Raw genomic sequence first — 19,060 nt, 5'->3', positions numbered from 1 at the left:
TCGATGCATATTTGAAATTCTATAAGCTACACCTTGCGATCAAACCACAAGTCCAAAGTCCGTCGCGATATTTATGTTACACTTTTTCTGTTACGCCAAGAATTATTAATGGTATAGTAATGGTGGCGATAAAAAAAATATTGCGGTGAGAGGTGGATGCGGTACCATTACGCGGCGTTATCGCTCCGGTGGAATTTTTATGTTTGTTTTGGAGCAGTCAGAGTCATTTCCGAGAAACCGCGACTGAATGTGCATAAATCAGGGCGGTAGAGTGGACGTGGAGAAACGGGGAATTTTGCTCTAAATGGAAGCATTAGTTTGGGGAAAACAGTGACTTGGAGTTTTTCTCCTTCATTAATTCCTAATTGCGCGGAATGTGCCACTGGTTCATAACAATGGGTCGGCAACAGAGACCTGGTGCGCTCACGCCAGACCAACCAACAACAATTATTATATTTGTTTGTCAAATATTTTTGTGCGTAATTGTCTTCCAAATACAACAATTTATTCACCAGCAAGGAGAGAACGTTAAATACTCTTTCAAAGACTCTGCTGGACTGTAATTTCTTAACAAAGTTCTGCTTTACTCCTGCCCTGTCGCCGCAGGATTCGTCCTTTTTATTCTTCTTCCTTTATTCGTCGTCACAGAGCCAGCCGGAGATTACCGAAATCTCGTTAAACACTTCTTTATGAAAGCTCGGACGAGTAATCCGCAAAGCTGCCGACAATAAAATTAATTGCCCTGCATCAGCTTCGCCGCCTTCACCGGTTTAATTCCGCCATAAAGCCTTCGATTCGAAAATAATGTCCGCGCCGTAATTAATTTCTTTTTTATGGAAAGCGAGAGGCGGACGTGAGCTTTTAAGCTCTTTTGATTGCAGCTTTCGAGTCTTGGAGGCCGTAACCACGGCAACAGAGTGCTTTTGAATGCAACAAGTAGCCACTCGCCACTCGTCCCTATCAAAAGGAAGTTCAGCTGAACGTTTTATCGTCTTTAATCTCATATTCAGCCACTACAAACACGCCGGAGAAGAGTTATTCCAGATGAAATATTCATGGAAACGGTTGTGAAACCTAATTTACACCATTTCACCGGCGGCAACGGCAAAAACGCGTCACTGCTTCTATCGATTTTCATTTATCTGTGGAGATACAGAGTGGCCCTCGAGTGTCATCGTAAAATGACGTTCTTTCAAAATTTTTCGCGAAATGGGTAAATTCTGTTCGGTTCTTGTGGCGAGTCTTCAGTATCTCTTCACCATTTACGTTTTCAAGAAGCCTGACTTGACAGGATGTGGTCCGTTGATTTCATCTCTGACTGTGCTGCTGGCCGTCTCCTTGATCCTGTGGAGTCTTCCTTTGTATCCCCGTAGGTTGCGCAAGCTGATGACTGGTGGTAACTGTCTGGCGCAGGTGCTCTACCTTCACATTTGCACCTCGAACAATCTACAACCATCTCTTTGCAGTACCTGATTGCCGTCTTCTTGATTGAATACATCATGGGCTGCTTCTGGTTTCCTCTGGAGGCTGCTGTCTTGGCTTTGCTCCCTAAAACTGCTTCAATAGTGGAGCAGTTCTTCGCCCACCACGATATCGTTTGCCACCTGCCTTGCGATTTCTTGAAACGAGAAGGTACAGGAATGTTTATCAGCTACTTCCTGAGCTTTCTCATACTTTTGGCAGCTATGCACGCAACCAGGATAATAAATTTGAAATTACTCGCCAGGTTAGTACAATCGAAAACATTCAGTAGATTGTTCAACGACTTAAAAGATATTACACAATTAGTCCCATCATCTCTTGTTTGTCGATAATTAAAAAAAAAAAGTGTCTTTTTTGCCGCTAAAATTTGAAATCGTTCCAGTGGAATCACTCCGTTTATCCACGACGTGACGCGCCGCCTTCAAAGGTTCTCCAAGAGCCTCCCCTTCAACATCGGCTTCCCGAAGTTGAACAAGAAAAGATCTCGAAAGCGGGATTACTGCACCACAGACGAAGACTTCGAAACAGAATTAGATGCACTTCCCGACGAGGATTATCAATACGCTTATAGATGAGCTAATCTGAGGACACGATCATGTCATGTCGTTCGTTCAAATGACAGTTTTAAATAAATTAATTTAATATTGTTATGTACAAAAAATAAACGTTATGGCTTGTCGAAATTTCTTGTCGAGATTATTTAATGCAAGGCGAAGTTTATGTAAAAACGTCTACGAGCGGGTGACATTGGCCACGAATCAACCGACCAAAACATTGAGGTTATGTCAGAGTCCCGGCGCTCCAAAAAAATGGGCATACGCGAACGAAACGGGCTTCGCGATCGCGTTAAGTGTGCTGAACTGGTTGGGTTTCAGTGAGGAAGATGAGGAGAAAGAATCCGAGTTGATAATGACGTTGAAAAGAGCGGTCTTGTGCACCAGACGGGAGCAGTACGATAAAGCGGAACAGATGCTGCACTTGGCCCTGCGGCTCGCCCAGCAACAACAAAACTCACAAGGCATACTGTATTGTTACGATCTGATGGCCAATTTGGCCATGGACACGTTTCAACTTGACAAAGCAGAGAAGCTGTTTGTTAACGTCTTGCAAATACTATTAGGACGTGGTATGGACCAAAAAGACCTAAAAGTGTGTCCCTTGTCTTTGATTTACGGTTTTTTATATTTACAATCGTAGGTGATTCATATTAGCTTGAAATTGGCAAGAATATCGCAGCTAAAGGCAGATATTGAAAAAGCTGACTTGGGGTACAGGTGGTGCTTGGAGCAGATAGAAAACCAGAAAAATGACAGTGTGGATGCGCAGATGTTGTATGGGATTATACAAGATTGGTATTCACAGTTTTTATTAGATAAGGGAGAAGTTGGGAAAGCTCTTGTACATTTAAAGCAAGCTTATGACTCTTGCAAGCGCACCAAAGGACGCGATAGCGAGCAGAGTATGTTGTTGTTGAATGATCTGGGGACTACAAGCTTCAGAGCTGGAGATGTAGAGAGCGCGCAGGGTTATTTAAAAGAGGCTATATCGGTGGGGCGCAGCGTCGATGACAAATCTCATTTAGGGGTGATTCACGCAAATTTGGGGTTAATTTTGGTGCAAAAAGGAGTTGCGAAAGAAGCGGAAATGTACTGTAAGGAAGCGTGGAAGTTGGGTAATATGGTTCAGTGTTGCCAACCCGCACAGATTTAGTGACTTTTTGTTTGCAGGGAAAAAACACGACAGTAACGAGTCAGTGGAGCAAGCAAACTACTGTTTCGACCAAATCAAATTGGTTTTTGGAAAGTAATTTTATTATAAACGAGCACGGAATCTGTAGAAATAAATTGTATCATATAAGTACGAGGAAACATATTTTTTACATATATAGGTTGAATCATTCGTATTCCGCAATCAGAACCATCATGAACACGCCTCCCAACATGGCGGCCACTTGTAGGGCAGTTTGTACGACGTTAGGTTTTTCTTCATCTAACAATTCAGGAATCACAGATACCAAAGCTATATAAATAAATCCGCCCGCAGTGAACGGCAGTACCCACTGCGTCGCCAACTCTCCCGTGCTGTTCTGCGCCAGGAGCGAGATCGCTGTCCCGGCCACAGCCCCCAAGGCTGTGGTCAGTTGGAGCAACATCGCGTTCTTCCTGGACACTCCTGATTGGAGTAAAATGGCGAAATCACCGATCTCGTGCGGAACTTCGTGCAGCAAGATGGTGATCGTGGTCACCAGACCTATGGTATTCCCCGCCAAGTACGACGAACCGATTGCCAACCCATCAGTGAAGTTGTGGCTAAAATCCGCGGCAAGATTCAAATACCCCGCCACTTTGATGTCTTTTGTCTCTGTCTGGGCCTTCTTGTTGTTATCCCCTTTGGATTTTTTCGCATCCCCGGCCGATTTTTTGTCGTCTTTCTTGTGGCCGTGGCTGTGCCCGTGCCCCACTTTAATAATTCTTACCCCTTTCTCAACAATCAGAAAAGTGACAATTCCTGCCAACACCCACAGACCCACTGACATGTCGTGGGCGTGCTCACCATCATGAGAGTGAGCGTGGGAATGAGTCTCCACCGACATAGCCGCGTGCGGGATCAGGTGCAAGAACGCGTCCCCCAACAGTCCCCCGGACGCGAACGCCAGCAAGATTTTCAGCAGGGGCTGCTCCTTGTCGGTGCTGTCCAGCGGGACGCAGAAGAGGATGAAAAACGGGGCCGCGCTTATCAACAGAGTGGACCCCATGGCTTGCAGCCACAGCTCCGATGTCGTCGCTGCGGGGGTGTGATGTTTTGCGTGGTGCGAATGTCCATGGTCGTGATGTTCCTGTTCTTGGTACTTCTCGTTGGCGGCTTTGGAATACTTGAACGAGGGGCTCTCGTCGTGGGAATGGTGGTCGTCGCCATACGACAAACAAACGAAGATTAAAATAACAAGCAACTTTGTTTTAAACATTGTGAGTGTGGTGGTTGCCGAAACGGGAATTTCTCGGTGGCACAGCGCAATCAAAATAAAACTAACTCAACGAAGAGGCCGGAACAGTTGAATTAACCGGCTGCAGCACACATCATCATTAAAAACATGATTGTCAAATTGCTGTCAAAAATGCGAAGGTGTCAAAGTGGGCGGTAGGTGGCGCTCGCAATTTAATTCCCAAAAAAATTAAAAACATGACTAATGAAAGGAGTTTTTTTGGGGGGTCGATTAACAACTCAAATCTAACCCTTTGTCGTTGAAGTGATGCTCGAGGATGTTGCAATTTTCGCTCAAAATTTTTAATTTTGACATCTGTCAAACGTCAAAGCTTGGACTTGCGCACAAGTGGCGGTTACAAAGCAAAATATTATTTGAGGTTGTGTCCGGGCAGAGATTTGAATTGAAGATTTTGGAAGATGTCTGCAAGATACGACCGAGCCATCACTGTATTCTCCCCCGACGGTCACTTGCTGCAGGTGGAATATGCACAGGAAGCCGTGCGCAAAGGCTCGACGGCGGTAAGTCCCACTTAACCTCAAAGTAGGCGATGACATTGCACTCGCTCCAGGTCGGCGTCCGCGGGGCCAACGCCGTAGTCCTAGGCGTCGAAAAGAAATCCGTCGCCAAACTCCAAGAGGAACGCACCGTTCGAAAAATCTGTCTCCTGGATGACCACGTAGTCATGGCGTTCGCGGGCCTGACCGCGGACGCCCGAATCCTGATAAACCGAGCCCAGATCGAGTGCCAGTCGCATAAGTTAACAGTAGAGGATCCGGTCACGCTGGAGTACATCACGCGGTACATCGCTGGGTTGAAACAGAAATACACGCAGAGCAACGGGCGGCGGCCCTTTGGCATCTCCTGTCTGATCGGGGGATTCGACTACGATGGCAAGCCCCACTTGTATCAGACCGAACCGTCCGGGATTTACTACGAGTGGAAGGCCAACGCGACGGGGCGCTCGGCCAAGACGGTGAGGGAGTTTCTGGAGAAGTACCACACCCCAGAAGAGGTGTCGACTGAGAGGGGGACAGTCAAGTTGGCGATCAGGGCTTTGCTGGAAGTCGTACAGTCGGGCCAGAAGAATTTGGAAATCGCGGTGATGCGGCACGGCGAGCCCCTCGTGATGCTCGACAGTGACACAATCGAGAAGTACGTAACGGAAATAGAAAAAGAAAAGGAGGAGGAGGCAGAGAAGAAGAAGCAGAAGAAATGAGACACTAGCTATGAACTTATTTTATAATTACTTATAAAGGATTGTGTTTAAATTTAAATTTTTTGGAGTAAACCTTTTTCACAAACTGTCTCGACCTTTCTTTTACATATTTTTTAAAATTTAGGTCAATTTATATTGAAATCATCAACATAGAAGGCTGTGGATCGACGAATCGCTTCGATTTTGTCTAGTAGTGTAAAACGAGAATAGAGGGCGCAGCGTCAAAATGTCGGCTGTCAATGAAATTTTTGAACGGGGTGAGTTTGTTGTGCAATTTTTTGGTGTTGCGGGATGGCGGAAGGAGCCAGGTGAGTAAGCGATAAATCTCTAGAAGTTTATTTTAAATAAATCTTAAATAAAATTCTTGTACAAAAAAGGTACATAAATCTTTCCTACGAATTCCTTATGACAAAGAACTCATAAAACAAGAATCACTAGAATGCACTCAAATTAAGGCTAGAACGTAAATGAACAGTGACCAAGGATGGGTAATGATGAGTAAACGAATCGCCGAGTGTTGTTTATATGGTGCGATGTCATAAGAATATTAAGTATACATATTTGAAACAATACACAAGTGCAAACACATAATATCATAATTATTACACAGCATTCAAGATTTATTACATTTATAAGTTATAATAATTGGCACTGGCTCTCGAAACATGCACACGAATCAGTCGTCCACGTGACTCCTATATACATAACTACAACACAAGAAACCTAGTGAGCTGAAAAATTATCAAAAACGTCCTGTAATATGTCAATTATGGCAACATGGTACGCAAGGTGCTATATCAAAACGAGGTGATCTGTGATGCTCTATATACAGTCCACGCGTCTCGCACTCCGCCGCTCTCCATTCGCACAGTGTAACTAGACTAAACCTGTAATTTGACCTAAAATGTAGTGACTGCCTACACGTACATTGTTCGTAGGAATACTGGCTCAACGATACATGACAATGGTATTTGTGTGCTTTACAAATAAAACATATGCAACATTACGGCACCGCCCGCGAGACCCCCCGATTCGGAGGCAAGAGCCGACGCGGCGAAAGTGGCAGAAACATGCAAAGAATAATCTCGAAACGTGGCAGTGGTCACAAACAAGTAAACATTATTAGGCCAGTTCGATCGAATCGCCCCAAATTCGATGATGGACCGGTGGTGATGGGAGAGTTGGTAGCGCGCGCGGTTCTGCCTCGTCTGCGGCCGAATCGGAGCGTCCGATCCGGAGAGCCGTCGGAAAATCTCGGCGACGGCGCCCGTATAAATTCTCTACAATTATTTATATGATGCAGCAGAACTGCGACAGTCTTATTAAACACGCAGGACACGCGAGAAGCTTCATAGACGTCGAAGGAATGTGTTTTTCACTAATTACGACTCGACACTTATTCTTCTTCTTGTTCAGTCTCTTCCCCCGGACCGTACATGTCTGCTAGTTTGTCGAAGCGCGGGCCCCAAGCGCCCAGGTAGTCGTAGTCTTGCACTTCGTCGTCGGTACCTGAAACATCGACATTCACAATTTTCCCCGGCTCGCCAAAATTTCCACAAATAATTTATGAGGCGGACACAAAAAAAGTTACGACCCATAAACCTCGGAAACCCGACAAGATTCTTATTTATTTTTTTCGTAAAAAAATTCCTTTCATAATTCATGAAGCTTTTGATTTCTCAATTGTATCGTTCCGTTTGGCTGGAACGATCGATCTAAATCAAATGTTGACCTGGAACGCGAAAATTTACGGTTATGTGCCCCGATTTTTTGTGATCGAACAAGTTTCGTTGTTTTAGCCAATCGGAAAACGCCATCTTTGCGGTAAAATATGCGCAAAAACGGCGATCCTTCAAAATGACTGTTGCTCTTGGACCGCCCCAAGAAAACAAGCGAACAAATGCGCCCCATTTTTTGTTTACCGTCGCAGATGCTTTAAAACGTAAAATGTATGCAACTCCGCTGGAAGGACAATATTTTTCGAAATTAATTCCATCGTCCGGCACGAGAGAAAAACGGAAGAGCGAGAAGTTTTTTGTCGCGAGTGTTCATTACCGGTGTACTTTTTGTTCCCGCGCCCTCGATTGCGGTGGGGTTAACAGTCTTTGTTAACGCATCCCGTGCGGCCATCAGTCACGTTTTCCAATAAACGCGCCCCGACCGCGTTATTTATTAAACGACTAATTCGATATCAAGCGGTACACCGGTGCGATCATGAAGATTAACGGCGGAAAAATCGCCGCCTCACCTGAGGCGAGGGAACTGAGCGATCCGGCCGTGCTGCCGCCTCCCTCGTAGGCGTAGTTCCTGAGATCGTCGAACGGGGGAGCGTTGGGGTCGCTGTCGGCGCGCTTCTTGTGCTCCTCGATGAAAACGCCGACGTTCGGCTCTTGCCCGACGCCGATCATCGAAACTGGACACACGAAAAAAACACATTTGGACTTTTTGCCGTGGGGAACGGGGGACGGCTTACATCCCAGCTTGGGCGGGGCCAGCTCGGGCAGGGGTCCTCCGATCGGGATCTGCAGGGGAGTGATGTCGAAAGCGGTCATGTCGTCTTCGCCGCCTCCTTCATCATCGTAATTGATGATGTTCTCGCGGACGTCGTCGTCCGGTCCCGGGTACTTAATGTGCGCTTCTCGCCGTCTGTTGTACACGACAAATACCAAAACTAAGACTGCAAAAAGAAGGAAGTCAGCGGGGAAGTCCGGACGCGCCGAGAAAAGAACGAGCGGGGGCGGCGGTTTTTCATTACACTCGACAGGACGAGGGAAGCGGTGCTTTCGCAAAATTTTCCCAGAGCTCGTTCCTTTCTGGTGCGTACAAGTCTAATCTGCTTTATCGATCTTGCGGTGCTCTAAACGGCTAAGGTGCATCTAGTTTGCAGTGTCGTGCACAACCACCCCACATCTAGATAAATACATCGTCCAACCCCTTCGAGTGAAATCAACGATTTGAATTCGGACGATTTCGTATCTTCTAGATGAGGAGATCGTTTCGGACGACACCGCACGTGTGCGACTTACCTAGAAGTACCAACAGACAAACGATTACGGCAACGATAAAATCCTTGGAGGGCATAATAGCTCCGGACGGTGCAAGCTCTAGCTCGCAGTGACCTCCCGTGTAACCGGAAGGGCACAAGCACTCGTATCTGACCGGGGGTTCGTAGTCTTTGCATACGCCCCCGTTAATGCACGGCAACCACATACATTCGTTGTCGTTAACGCACCCATTCCGGTGGAACTTGTACCCTTGGGGACATCTAAATACACAAATGCGGAGGATTAAATACTCACCATCGGTTAGTGAAAAGCCCTTGCTCTGGCACTGAGACAAAGCGAGAATAGAAGCGAAAGGAACTAGGAACCGATCTACACATGCGAGCATGCCCTAAGTCTAGAATCTCACTGAGAATGATGAGCAAGCAGACTAGTATGGCGGCGAGGGCCCCCATGCTGAGTTTGAGGGTCTGTCCCTCCTGTATGAGTTCGCAGTTCTCGCCCCAGAACCCGTCCGGGCAGGTACAGCGGTACCGCAGGTGCGGGTCCAAATTGACGCAGGTACCACCGTTCAAACAAGGCAAGTCCAGACATTCGTCTTTGTCCGTGCAGTCCTTGCTGTCGGGTGACATTATTTTGCCCTCCCCGCAGCTGTTATACCAGGACAGACAATATTACTCGACGCATGCAACCCTAAACCGCACTACTCTACGGGGTTAATGGGACGAATTAATCCACACACGACACACCAAAATAAATTCGATAAAGCCGCCGCCGTGATCACGCTGCCCAACAAAGTTTTGATGTTTTAATGAAGAGCGGTTCCCCCACAATTGCATAACGAACGTACGATATAATTTTTTTCTGGCCAAAATCAACCATTCGCAAACAAGAGGGATGCACATTGTGTGAATTAGCGTCGGCAAATGAGTATCATATCTTTCAATTCAATTTTGAATCGAGCGGATGTGACCGGCGCTCGTCGAAATTGCAAAATCGAGTTCCCTCGAGAATAAACGTATTTTGTTATTACCAGATTTGCTATCGAATAAAACAGATCTCCTGCAAATGTGTTTTTTAATTGTGCACTCGTGCACACTCGAAAAATAAGCGAAATCTGGAGGGTTGTCCGACGTACCACTTTGCGAAATGTCTCCGTAAATTATGTAACATCGCGGGGAAGGCGTACCTACGTTGTTATCATCGTAGAAGTTGGAACGGAGAAAAATAAATTCCCATATTTTCTATACGCCAGAGACATGATTAGGAATTCCATTAAGTTTATTAAACTAAACAATCTCATGCGTCTCAACACTTTTTATTTATTATAACAAGAGAATGTGTAAGTTCTAACGTAATCTTATAATGCGGCATTCAGAAAGTTTACACAAAACCTTCATCTTCCATTATTTTATGTTTTCATAAAAGGCGAGAGCCTCAACAAAGCGTAATTAGGTAATTATTTAATAAGAAAAAACTGTTAAGATTAGGATATTGTGTTTCGGTGCAATTGAAATGGAAACACGAAAAAATGTGTTTTGCGTTGTTAATCTTTTGTCGAATTCCTGAGGAATCACAGTTTGATCACGATGCCCATGTAGCTGAAACAGAACGGTAACATCGCAACACAATGTAATCCATAATAATTGGTGAGATCATGCAGGGCTTGTTTAGTAACTCGATGGAGACAATTAGCGATGTAGAATAACCTATCGATTCCTCATTAAAACATCAAAACTCCGGTTACTGCGCGAAACTCGTCTGCAAACCAAAATTAAATTTCACACCAAGCAAAACCACTCGTCGATCATTCTGACGGAAACCGAAGAAACCAGGACTCAGTGCCGTCGCAAATAAAAAAAAAGCGTTTCCTCGTACAGCTTTTGAAGTTGTCATAACGCAGAGGTTCTCGTTTAAAAGTTTAAATTAACCACGAAACGACGCTGCTAACAACTTCCAAAGTACGCACGAGCCGGGAAGAAGAGGAAGAAAAAAGCTCCCTTAAATAGAAACTAATTATCATGAAAGGATGGCGATGTCGAGGTCCAGGGGGCCGACTTACGTGCACTCGTAGTCGTTCCATAAATCCATGCACTCGAACGGCTCCGGACAAATCACGTTGGCGCAGGGCTTGTTCGAAGGGCAATTCCGTTCCAGGTTTCTGGCCATCGTGGCCTGACCCCACTGGGTGCCGTTCATCGCCGGCGGGAGCGGGAGGTGCTTGCCCTCCAGTCTGATGTCGTCCAGGCAACCTGCACCCCAAAAAGTGTGTCAGCGGGTGAGGAGTTATCGTACGACGCGCTGACCTTTCTGGTAGTCGGCGTACACCTCGAAGGTGCGCACTCCGGTGTATTCGGCCTTGCCGCCGGCGTAGACGCCCTCCTGTTTGTCCACCAGGAGCCACTGGTGGCCGGCGAAGTCGAAGGTTTCGTTGTAGCGACGGCCCTCGCCGCCGTCCAGCTCCAGAGTGGCGGCGGAACCGTAGCGACTGACGCGGGCCACGTGCCATTGACCGTCGTCCACGGTGACGGCGCTCAGCCAGATGTCCTTCTCCTCGGTGCGAAGCGAGTTCAGATTGTACCTGAATGAGAAAACATAGCTGGCAATTTGAGCGTAAATGTCTCCGGAAGTGTACAAATTAATAAATAAGGGCAGCGAGGCGGAATGCTTGGTGTCCACGCAGGAAGCATGTTTAGGCTGTTACAAGATTAGTTTCGTGAACAACTCAGTCTTACATCATGACGGGTGTTATTTCGGTGTCTGAAAACATACTCTACTCTGCATTGTCTTGTCTGTAAACCACGAGGAAAGTTTCTCCATAACCGACCTCCTGATCCTCTAGGAATTAAACAATTCGCGCATAATTGCTAAATAAGACGAGGAAGTAAGGGATTTTGGTCTGACAAGCAGCTGTCAGAAGTTTCAAGACTGAAATGGAGAATTTATCCAGACTGCGAACATTTTGCATTTGAATTTCATCCAGACATGTTGATTTTTACCAAAAACTTAGCAGAGACCAGATGAGACTGATTTTTGGATTATTTGTAACGCTGTACATTCAAATTTTATTGGTCCGGATGGGATAAGACAAATCCTACCTGAAATACAGCCTCGAGTCCTTGATCTCCAGGATGCCGTACTCCCTGTTGTGCTGATCGGACACCCTGAACAGTTCCCCGTGTTCCTCCCGCGTCCTGAACCTGAGCTGGACCTGAGTGGAGAACCTGTCCGGTTCAAAGCTGAGAGCGTACTTGACGTACGATTGGGGTTTGAACGAAGTGGGAATGGTGGCGAGGGTGCACGCGGGTCCCGTCCATCCGGGTTTACACTGACATTTGGCCTCGTTGAAGCTCCCCACACAAGTGCCGTGTTCCCAACACCTCGAAGTGGCGTCGGATTTGCCGCACATTTCTTCGGTCTGAGGACAACCCGCCACGCTGTTCCTCGACAAGCCGGGATGAGCCAGATCGTACAATTTGGAGTTGTGGAACAGATTCCGGATACAACCGTCGAAAGCCTTCCCGACGGGCATGTACTGCCAGTGATAGTGCGTCGGATCGAACTGCTCCACGTAAAGCCCTCCCAGCTGAAGGGGAGCGTTCACGTTTAAGTACTCGTTGAAAGGGGGGATCGTCCCTTGAGCCTGACAACTGGTGTCGTCGAATTCCGGCGGCGTCCCGTCCTCCAGTTCGGAGATTTCCGCAGATTTGCAATAATCGACCACCATGCGCACGTTCTCGGTGTCCCAGAAGATGTCGATGCGGTGCCACTCGCCGTCGTCTAGAGTCTTCTTGGTCTTGACGCGGAGCTCGAGAGTCCCCGAGCCGAAGTCCAGCAGGAGACGAGGATATCCGCGTTCCAACTCCACCGCGATGTAGTCCGACACCATGACCTCGTCGGCTTCCGGAGGAACTATCGGCCCGTTGTACAAAAGCAAACCGTCGGCTTTGCGCGTCGCGAACTCGAAATGCAAGTGGGACTTGTCGCACATCTCCAGCGCCGGGTACCAAGCCCATCCGTTGCCCCTGAAGCTGCGCGACGTCTGTTGGCACCTGGGGCCGTTGTAGCCCGCCGGACAGGAGCATGTGAGCGAGTACCGCGTCTCGATGCAGCGGCCCCCGTTGTAGCAAGGCGTGTTGCGACAGTTCTCCTCTTTGGAGAAGTTGCGGGCGCCGCAGGTGCACTCGGCGAGGACGTCCACGCGCACCCCCACCAGAGAGGTCTTGTTGGCGTTCACCATGTAGGGCAAGGCACTTATGTCGAGAGTGTTCGTACAGGAGCCCTCGCACATCTGGTTCTCGTACAGGCACTCGTCTATTCCCACCATGGTGATGTTGATCCCCACGTCCTTCTCGATCTCCTCCCGGTGCATCAGCACGATTCCGTTCAGCCGCACCGGCTTGTAGTAGGGCGAGCTGTGGGCCGCGAAACGGACGTCTGTCAACGGGGGATGCTTCCGTCGCAGCTGCACGCTGAACACGTCGACGTTGTCTCTGTCGGTGTTGAGGAGGTCGGCGATCTTGTCCTTGAACTTGTCCGCCTTGCTCCGTGACAGGCTTTGCGTCTTGTAGTCCCAAATCCGGATGAAGTCCTCGTCTGTGATGCCCGCGATGCGCACCGACCCGGAATTGACGACCGCCTCGTGCGGAATCTCCTTAACCGTGACCGTGACGTTTGCCGGGACGTCCGTCTGGGTGTGCTTCCGGTCGTACACCTTGAACCTCAAGTGGTACTTCCCGTCTCGAGTACCGTGCTTCATCGAGATCATCCCCGTGTCCTCGTTCAGCTTGAACCTGGGGTGTTCGGTCGTCTCCCAGTAGAACTTCTTGTCGGGGAGGTCCCAGTCGTCCAGATCGTACACGTACACCCTCCCGATCTCGGTCTCCGGCGCTTGACCTTGATAGTTGTACACGAAGATCTCCTTCGAGCCCGGCTGCATCTTGTTGTCGTTCACGTCCCCGATCACCACCGTGAGGGTGCTGGTGCCGCTCATGGCCGGATTTCCGTGGTCCTTGATCACGATCGGGATCAGATACTCCTTCTGCTGCTCCCTGTCGAAGGACCGCAGCGACGAGACGATCGCCATGCCGTCACCGTTGGCGCCCTCTGCAATCAAATTAATATTCGCGAGTTATTACGCACATTACGCCTCCAAGATGACACAATTTGGGCCGGGAGGGTTTCATTAGCGCCAGAGCGCTAATTCCCCCAGTCAACCGTCACCAAGTCGGGCAATAAGTGTCGAGACGCAATACTTATTGTTTGCAGAGGGAGGACAAAGAGACAGAGTAATGTGGGACTTCCCGAAGTTGGAGACAGTGGGGTTTACGCGGAGAAGTTTGTGACCGATGTGGGAAAATTACCGCTTCTTGCGGGACCCGGCGAATCGACGGGGACGTTTTAGGGACGTTAAGAGGCCCCCGGTGGGCGGTAAAAATGGGACACTCAAATTTAAATGCAAAACCGAAATCCCGACAGCCATAAAGACAGGTTTTCGAATAGAGGATATTTTATTAAATCGGTCGTTTTCTCTACTTCAGAAGGGCGAAATTATAAATCGTAAATTTGCCAAAGATGGGTTCCGAAAGAAATGGCGTCTTGACGGGAGTTTATTTTCTTTTTATTAATACTCACACATTAAAATAATGTTTGCTGTGAAAATATTTTTACTGTAAGAAATTCCTCCTCGAGGCCCTACCGGATAAGCCGTTATTTAAAACATCTCCGAAAATGGCGCCATCATCTAAAAAATAATACTCTTGGTGCGCCTTGGAGGGCATTTAATATTCACTGTCTCCGTCCACAATAAAGCTACTCCAAACCAATTTAGATAATAAACGTATCATTTGAGTTAAGCCGAGTTCAGACTCCATAATAATTCTGAACGTGTCAGATCTGTATATCAAATGTACCTATCTATCTGTCCGGAATACGTAAACAGGGGGGCTCTGCTGTCGCCTATTTCCTGGCATCCACCATCGAGTTTACTTAATATGATTGAATCGGTTTATCTATTTTTTTGAATTATGTAAATACAGTAAATTCGAAATAAATTGAAACGCCCACGAGTGATGCCACGAAGATGGGAGAAATGCCAGACGGCGTCTCCCCTCCAGAAGGGGGGAAGGAAGATTTTTCAGAGTTTTGAAAAGTCACTGGAATTTTCTTATTAATTCCTGTTATTAAAATCTGTCCCGACACCCGAATTTTGTCTCGAACGCAAGAATTTTCGGGCAATGAATTATTTAAGGATAATGCATTGTGATTGCGAGTCCTCTGTAAATATCCCGAAATGAGATGCCCGACTCTACCCCTGTTAATACAAGGGTGGCGATCACCACCCTCTGTTTTCTGGGTGGCTGAACTGGGTCTGTGAAACTGCTACGGGGGATGGGGAAGAGCACGCTCACCACCACCACATTCCTTTTTGTTTGGAAAAGTATTACACAAATATGAGACTCGTTTTTTTGCCGCGCAGCTTGACGGCGAAGCTTTTCGGCGAAAATCCGCACCCCCTATGTAAATTAGATAAAAAAAATCCCCCGGGAGCGGTAAATAAAACAGCACAGATTTAATAATAATTGATCCTTTTCATGCATTTATAAACTTGCTAACAACTCCCGAAGTTTGCCGGGCCCGCTCTCATGCTTATTAAATTTTTATACAAGTTTATTAAAATTTAATTTGCGCCCCTGCCACCTAATCCGGGGTCCGTGATAATTATCCGGCGAACTTTGATTTTTCTTTCCCAAGGAAATCTTCCACGTGGCGCTGACAGTGGGAAATTAACGAAAATATCCGTAACAAAAAACAAATATTTTTTTCTGCGGCACCTTCCTTCGGGACCCGTTGCGGCGTCGAGACGCTCCGCAGACCGAGAGCGAGGAAATTTTTGACGTATTTCGTGGCGCCTCGGCAATTTCGTGTCCGACATTATTCATACTTTCTTCGGAAATTAACATTTTAATCAGAAAATAACAGACATAACAAGAGTCGAAATTTTAATTAAAACGCTCGTCTCCATCATGCACCCTCCAATAATTGCAAATTAACCCCAGCGGGATAGATTTTTGATCAAGCGGGCTCCCCACGCAAAACTTGCGGAATACTTAAACAGAACATCTGAATCTGGCTTAAGCCCCTGAATACTGATCGTCATAATCGACGAAAACAGTGCCGCCTTTTGTGTGCGGCAGTCATCAAGAGACGGCAAATGGGGTGAAAGGCGAGGCGCGAGAGTAAATGAATTGTCTCTTAACACCGGCCTCGTTTTTATTCGGTATTGATTTGCTTAGGTGTATTTCGGCCAGATACAGATAAGCGGAAAGTGAATGCGTCTCATTTTTATTATGGCTGTAAAAGCCCCAAGAAAAGGAGTAAACAATCCTGTCCGGGGCTTTTAACAATCCGTTCCGTTTTAGGTCGCAGGACGCGCAATATACTCCTTATCCGGCGAAAATCAAAGTTGCATGCATGCGCGGGCATGCCAATGGTGTTTGTTTAGCCACTATTTTTATCGCCCGTTTCCGGAAGGTGACGAAAACAAACACAAAGGGCCCGCGCTGATCTAGGAGGGAGACGGGGACGACAACCCCAACTCTATCGATGATAAATAATATGTCATGGCTGAATACGAGCTCGAGGTCTGATGGACTCCCACTAGTCGGAAATAATGGCAGTTTCAAAAGAGGTATGTTGATTCAAATCGGTCTGTTTTTTCACCATTCCGTAAACATAAAAGTCGAATAGATTTCAGAGGAAATGTTAAAATTTTTTGCTGCCAGCTGGTACGAATGCCAATCAAAAAAGTGTTACACTTTTTGAGACAGCGTAAAATCGTTTGCCATTTTCAAGCTTAAAACTATTTTTTTTTCTGCAATTATTTTTCGGATATTCTTTTTTCTTTTTAATTAGAAAAATGTAAAAATAGATGTTATGCTTTTACTTAAAATAAAAAAAATTGGAAATTACACGTTCGCGCTTTATATTTTTATGCATTAACCGTAGCTACGATCGTTATTGTGAAGAAAGTTTGTAACTCCTTGCAAAAAAGTAATAAAAGCCAATAGGAAATCCGTTTCTTCTCGGGAAATCACCAGAATAACCAGTCACGGTGAAATTCCTTAAAGAGTTTCGTTTACAGTACAATGTTCTACATAGTAGTTCTATCGAAATTTTTAAACAGATTTGTAAATTAAGCAAGAACGAATTTTAGTTGTATCCAGCGATCAAATTAATTTGTAATCGAGTTATCCATGAATCCGAAAACGTATGTCGTTACTTGAACTCCACGCTCTAATAAACACAGCGCGAAACTAACCCGTGTTTTGAGAGTTGTATACCCAGGATTAGGATATGACGAAAACCAAATTAATTTAAAAAAAGTCTTTAAATTGACGCAACTTTAGATCCCACAATTAAGCATATCAATCGCAAAAGACATACGGATTCAAATCCATGGATGACTCGATTACAAATTAATTTACTGGCTCGACAGTTAATTTTGCAGTTTAAAAATTTTAATTTTTATCCTTGTAACGAAGAGTTAAGATATTTTCGATTGCTTTCGTATTTTAAAATCTACACAACGCAATTACCGGAACCCAATTTCTTTGTGCATCTGAACGGGTCATGATTTTTTCAATTTATAGATTATTTTAAAAAGACTAAAATGATTTGTATCTCCAAAAATTCGCGGCGCATCCTCCATTTGTGTACTTTGGAAAAACAATTATTTTTTTGTATACATTAGAAACAACAAGCTGGGGCTTCCTTCGTTGATTTCAGCATCATGGAATTCATAAATCACAGTTTTCATATTTTAATCTTACTCGAGAACACTTCTAAATATGTATTAACACTTTTGTTTTTAGTTCAATTCGTATTTTGTGAAATGCTTTTTTTAATTACTTCCGTTGTGATGAAATCTATAAATTACTGATTCCTTCAAACTTAAGAAACTACGAAGATATCCACTTTCCTTTTTCTAACATGAAGTTTTCCAGTTTTGAATTCTTTTTTTGTCAACATTATAGTTAGAGACGTTTTTATTGCTTTTAGGATAATTTGATTTTGAACGTTTTATTTGTCCACACAAAATCACAAGGTTTAGAAAGTATACAAATACTTGCAAATTAGTTTAAAATATTTATATTACAAAGTGATCAAAAAGAAAACAAATCAGAGCAGACGTTGCAAATTATCGGTCATGTCGTAGCTGAATTCTACGCAAATAAGCGTTCAATGCATGGGACAATTTGTGGTCTCAAACACCACTTTATAGAAAACAACTTTTGGATTTCGGCAAAGTTTACAGACGGTTACGGTAATTGTAAGCACAAATTATCCCAGAATAAGTGGTAAAATGGGTTTTACCATTGCAGACGAAGCATTAATTATTAATAATTAATTAAGTAATAACATATTTTTCCAGAGGTAGGCAACCAATAAAACGACTGTGCATAGCAAGTATAAATCATTGTACGATCAAGTTAAGACGAACGGTTCGATAAAACAAAAGATGAGGTAGTACTCTTGATTTGTTTACTTGTTGAGCACTTGCATAAATCATAACAACGTGCAATAATATGGTAATTTTTACAGTCTGTAAGTTTGTTCTGCTAAATTTGATATAGAAAGATTTAAATTCCCATATTTAATGACATCTGAATGACACAGATTTGACAGAGATTTGAATTTCGCGTAACTAAGTCAATTACAAAGATATCGACAATTTGCTTTCACCACTCATCATTTTTTAATTTAAAAAATCACAATTTCTGTCATTCGCTTTTGTGCCGGAGCGTTGTCATTTTCTTCATTTCCATCATAACTCAATATTTAGATTTGATTTGGTTCAGCAAGGCACCGAAATATCGATTACTTTCCTTCTTTCCACACTTGCGAAAATTTTCTTTCCCGGCGCGTTCACCATTCTTAATTCACAAAATTACAAGCGCTATCTTGCGTGCTAGAGGTAAACTTGCGGTTTTCTTCGTTGACTTTAATACAATAAGAGTCGTTTTTCGATTTCATCTGACTCGAGGAATTACGGAGACATCGACAGTTTTGTAAATTTTGTCGGCGCGTTCGCCATTTTTGCAATTTAGAAAAGAGGAAAAAACTTGCGGTTGTCAGCATTGTCCTCGACAAAATAAAATCTATAAATCATAGGGGTCGTATATTTTATCTAACTCGAGAAACACCCGACATATTGACATGTCACAGAACTTCCACCACGTCTTAGAGCAAAACAGACGGATTTTGATGATTTGGACTGTTGATTTTGGATGCGATAAAAATGAAATTCTTAAATTGAACACGACTTCGAACATCCAACATCGACCATAAAATTATGAACAGGAGTGGACCAAG

General features: G+C 45.1%; 4 protein-coding genes across 18 annotated transcripts in view; 2 read left to right on the top strand and 2 right to left on the bottom strand.

Annotated features, from left to right (window-relative positions):
* The first annotated feature begins 1,131 nt into the window (after positions 1-1,131).
* Ttc19 (tetratricopeptide repeat domain 19) lies at positions 1,132-3,342 on the top strand. Of its 2 annotated transcripts, XM_069049668.1 has the most exons (5): positions 1,136-1,413; positions 1,467-1,726; positions 1,865-2,631; positions 2,680-3,154; positions 3,210-3,342. In XM_069049668.1, the coding sequence occupies exons 3-5, from the start codon at positions 2,152-2,154 to the stop codon at positions 3,287-3,289; spliced, it is 1,035 nt and encodes a 344-aa protein (XP_068905769.1). In that variant the 5' UTR covers positions 1,136-1,413; positions 1,467-1,726; positions 1,865-2,151; the 3' UTR covers positions 3,290-3,342. The 2 variants fall into 2 exon arrangements, with proteins under 2 accessions (XP_068905770.1, XP_068905769.1); XM_069049669.1 differs by lacking the exons at positions 2,680-3,154; positions 3,210-3,342 and having other exon boundaries at positions 1,132-1,413; positions 1,865-2,165.
* Positions 3,256-4,606, bottom strand: Catsup (Catecholamines up). The gene has a single exon (XM_069049667.1). It carries the CDS (start codon positions 4,445-4,447, stop codon positions 3,377-3,379), a length of 1,071 nt encoding a protein of 356 aa, XP_068905768.1. The 5' UTR covers positions 4,448-4,606; the 3' UTR covers positions 3,256-3,376.
* Positions 4,607-4,795: 189 nt separating this feature from the next.
* Positions 4,796-5,770, top strand: LOC138132247 (proteasome subunit alpha type-7-1-like). The gene is made up of 2 exons (XM_069049670.1): positions 4,796-4,986; positions 5,037-5,770. Exons 1-2 carry the CDS (start codon positions 4,885-4,887, stop codon positions 5,682-5,684), a joined length of 750 nt encoding a protein of 249 aa, XP_068905771.1. The 5' UTR covers positions 4,796-4,884; the 3' UTR covers positions 5,685-5,770.
* A 234-nt stretch (positions 5,771-6,004) lies between these two features.
* CadN (Cadherin-N) overlaps positions 6,005-19,060 on the bottom strand; it is a 224,392-nt gene continuing 211,336 nt past the window's right edge. For 6 of the 14 annotated variants that reach the window (XM_069048249.1, XM_069048248.1, XM_069048246.1 and 3 more), the window contains 6 exons: positions 11,785-13,792; positions 10,993-11,267; positions 10,749-10,938; positions 9,096-9,337; positions 7,933-8,361; positions 6,005-7,193 (listed from right to left, as the gene is read on the bottom strand). In XM_069048249.1, coding sequence (XP_068904350.1) covers positions 7,081-7,193; positions 7,933-8,361; positions 9,096-9,337; positions 10,749-10,938; positions 10,993-11,267; positions 11,785-13,792 — 3,257 coding nt within the window. In that variant the 3' untranslated portion in view covers positions 6,005-7,080. Of the gene's footprint in view, positions 7,194-7,932; positions 8,362-8,710; positions 8,950-9,095; positions 9,338-10,748; positions 10,939-10,992; positions 11,268-11,784; positions 13,793-19,060 lie in introns of all 14 variants that reach the window. The other 8 variants (XM_069048253.1, XM_069048252.1, XM_069048250.1 and 5 more) reach the window with 3 other exon arrangements.

This window comes from Tenebrio molitor, chromosome 5, assembly GCF_963966145.1.
Source record: "Tenebrio molitor chromosome 5, icTenMoli1.1, whole genome shotgun sequence".
In the NCBI taxonomy this organism is placed as follows: Eukaryota; Metazoa; Arthropoda; class Insecta; order Coleoptera; family Tenebrionidae; genus Tenebrio; species Tenebrio molitor.
The sequence above is the reverse complement of the archived record's forward strand: the minus strand, read 5'-3'. Positions and strand labels throughout refer to the sequence as shown.

Coding starts and splice junctions, on each gene's coding strand:
- Ttc19 (XM_069049668.1), top strand. CDS start 2,152: ATGGCTTGTCGAAATTTCTTGTCGAGATTATTTAATGCAAGGCGAAGT. Junction 2,632..2,679: donor TGGACCAAAAAGACCTAAAA/GTGTGTCCCTTG, acceptor TTACAATCGTAG/GTGATTCATATTAGCTTGAA. Junction 3,155..3,209: donor TAAGGAAGCGTGGAAGTTGG/GTAATATGGTTC, acceptor TTTTGTTTGCAG/GGAAAAAACACGACAGTAAC.
- LOC138132247 (XM_069049670.1), top strand. CDS start 4,885: ATGTCTGCAAGATACGACCGAGCCATCACTGTATTCTCCCCCGACGGT. Junction 4,987..5,036: donor TGCGCAAAGGCTCGACGGCG/GTAAGTCCCACT, acceptor CACTCGCTCCAG/GTCGGCGTCCGCGGGGCCAA.
- Catsup (XM_069049667.1), bottom strand. CDS start 4,447: ATGTTTAAAACAAAGTTGCTTGTTATTTTAATCTTCGTTTGTTTGTCG.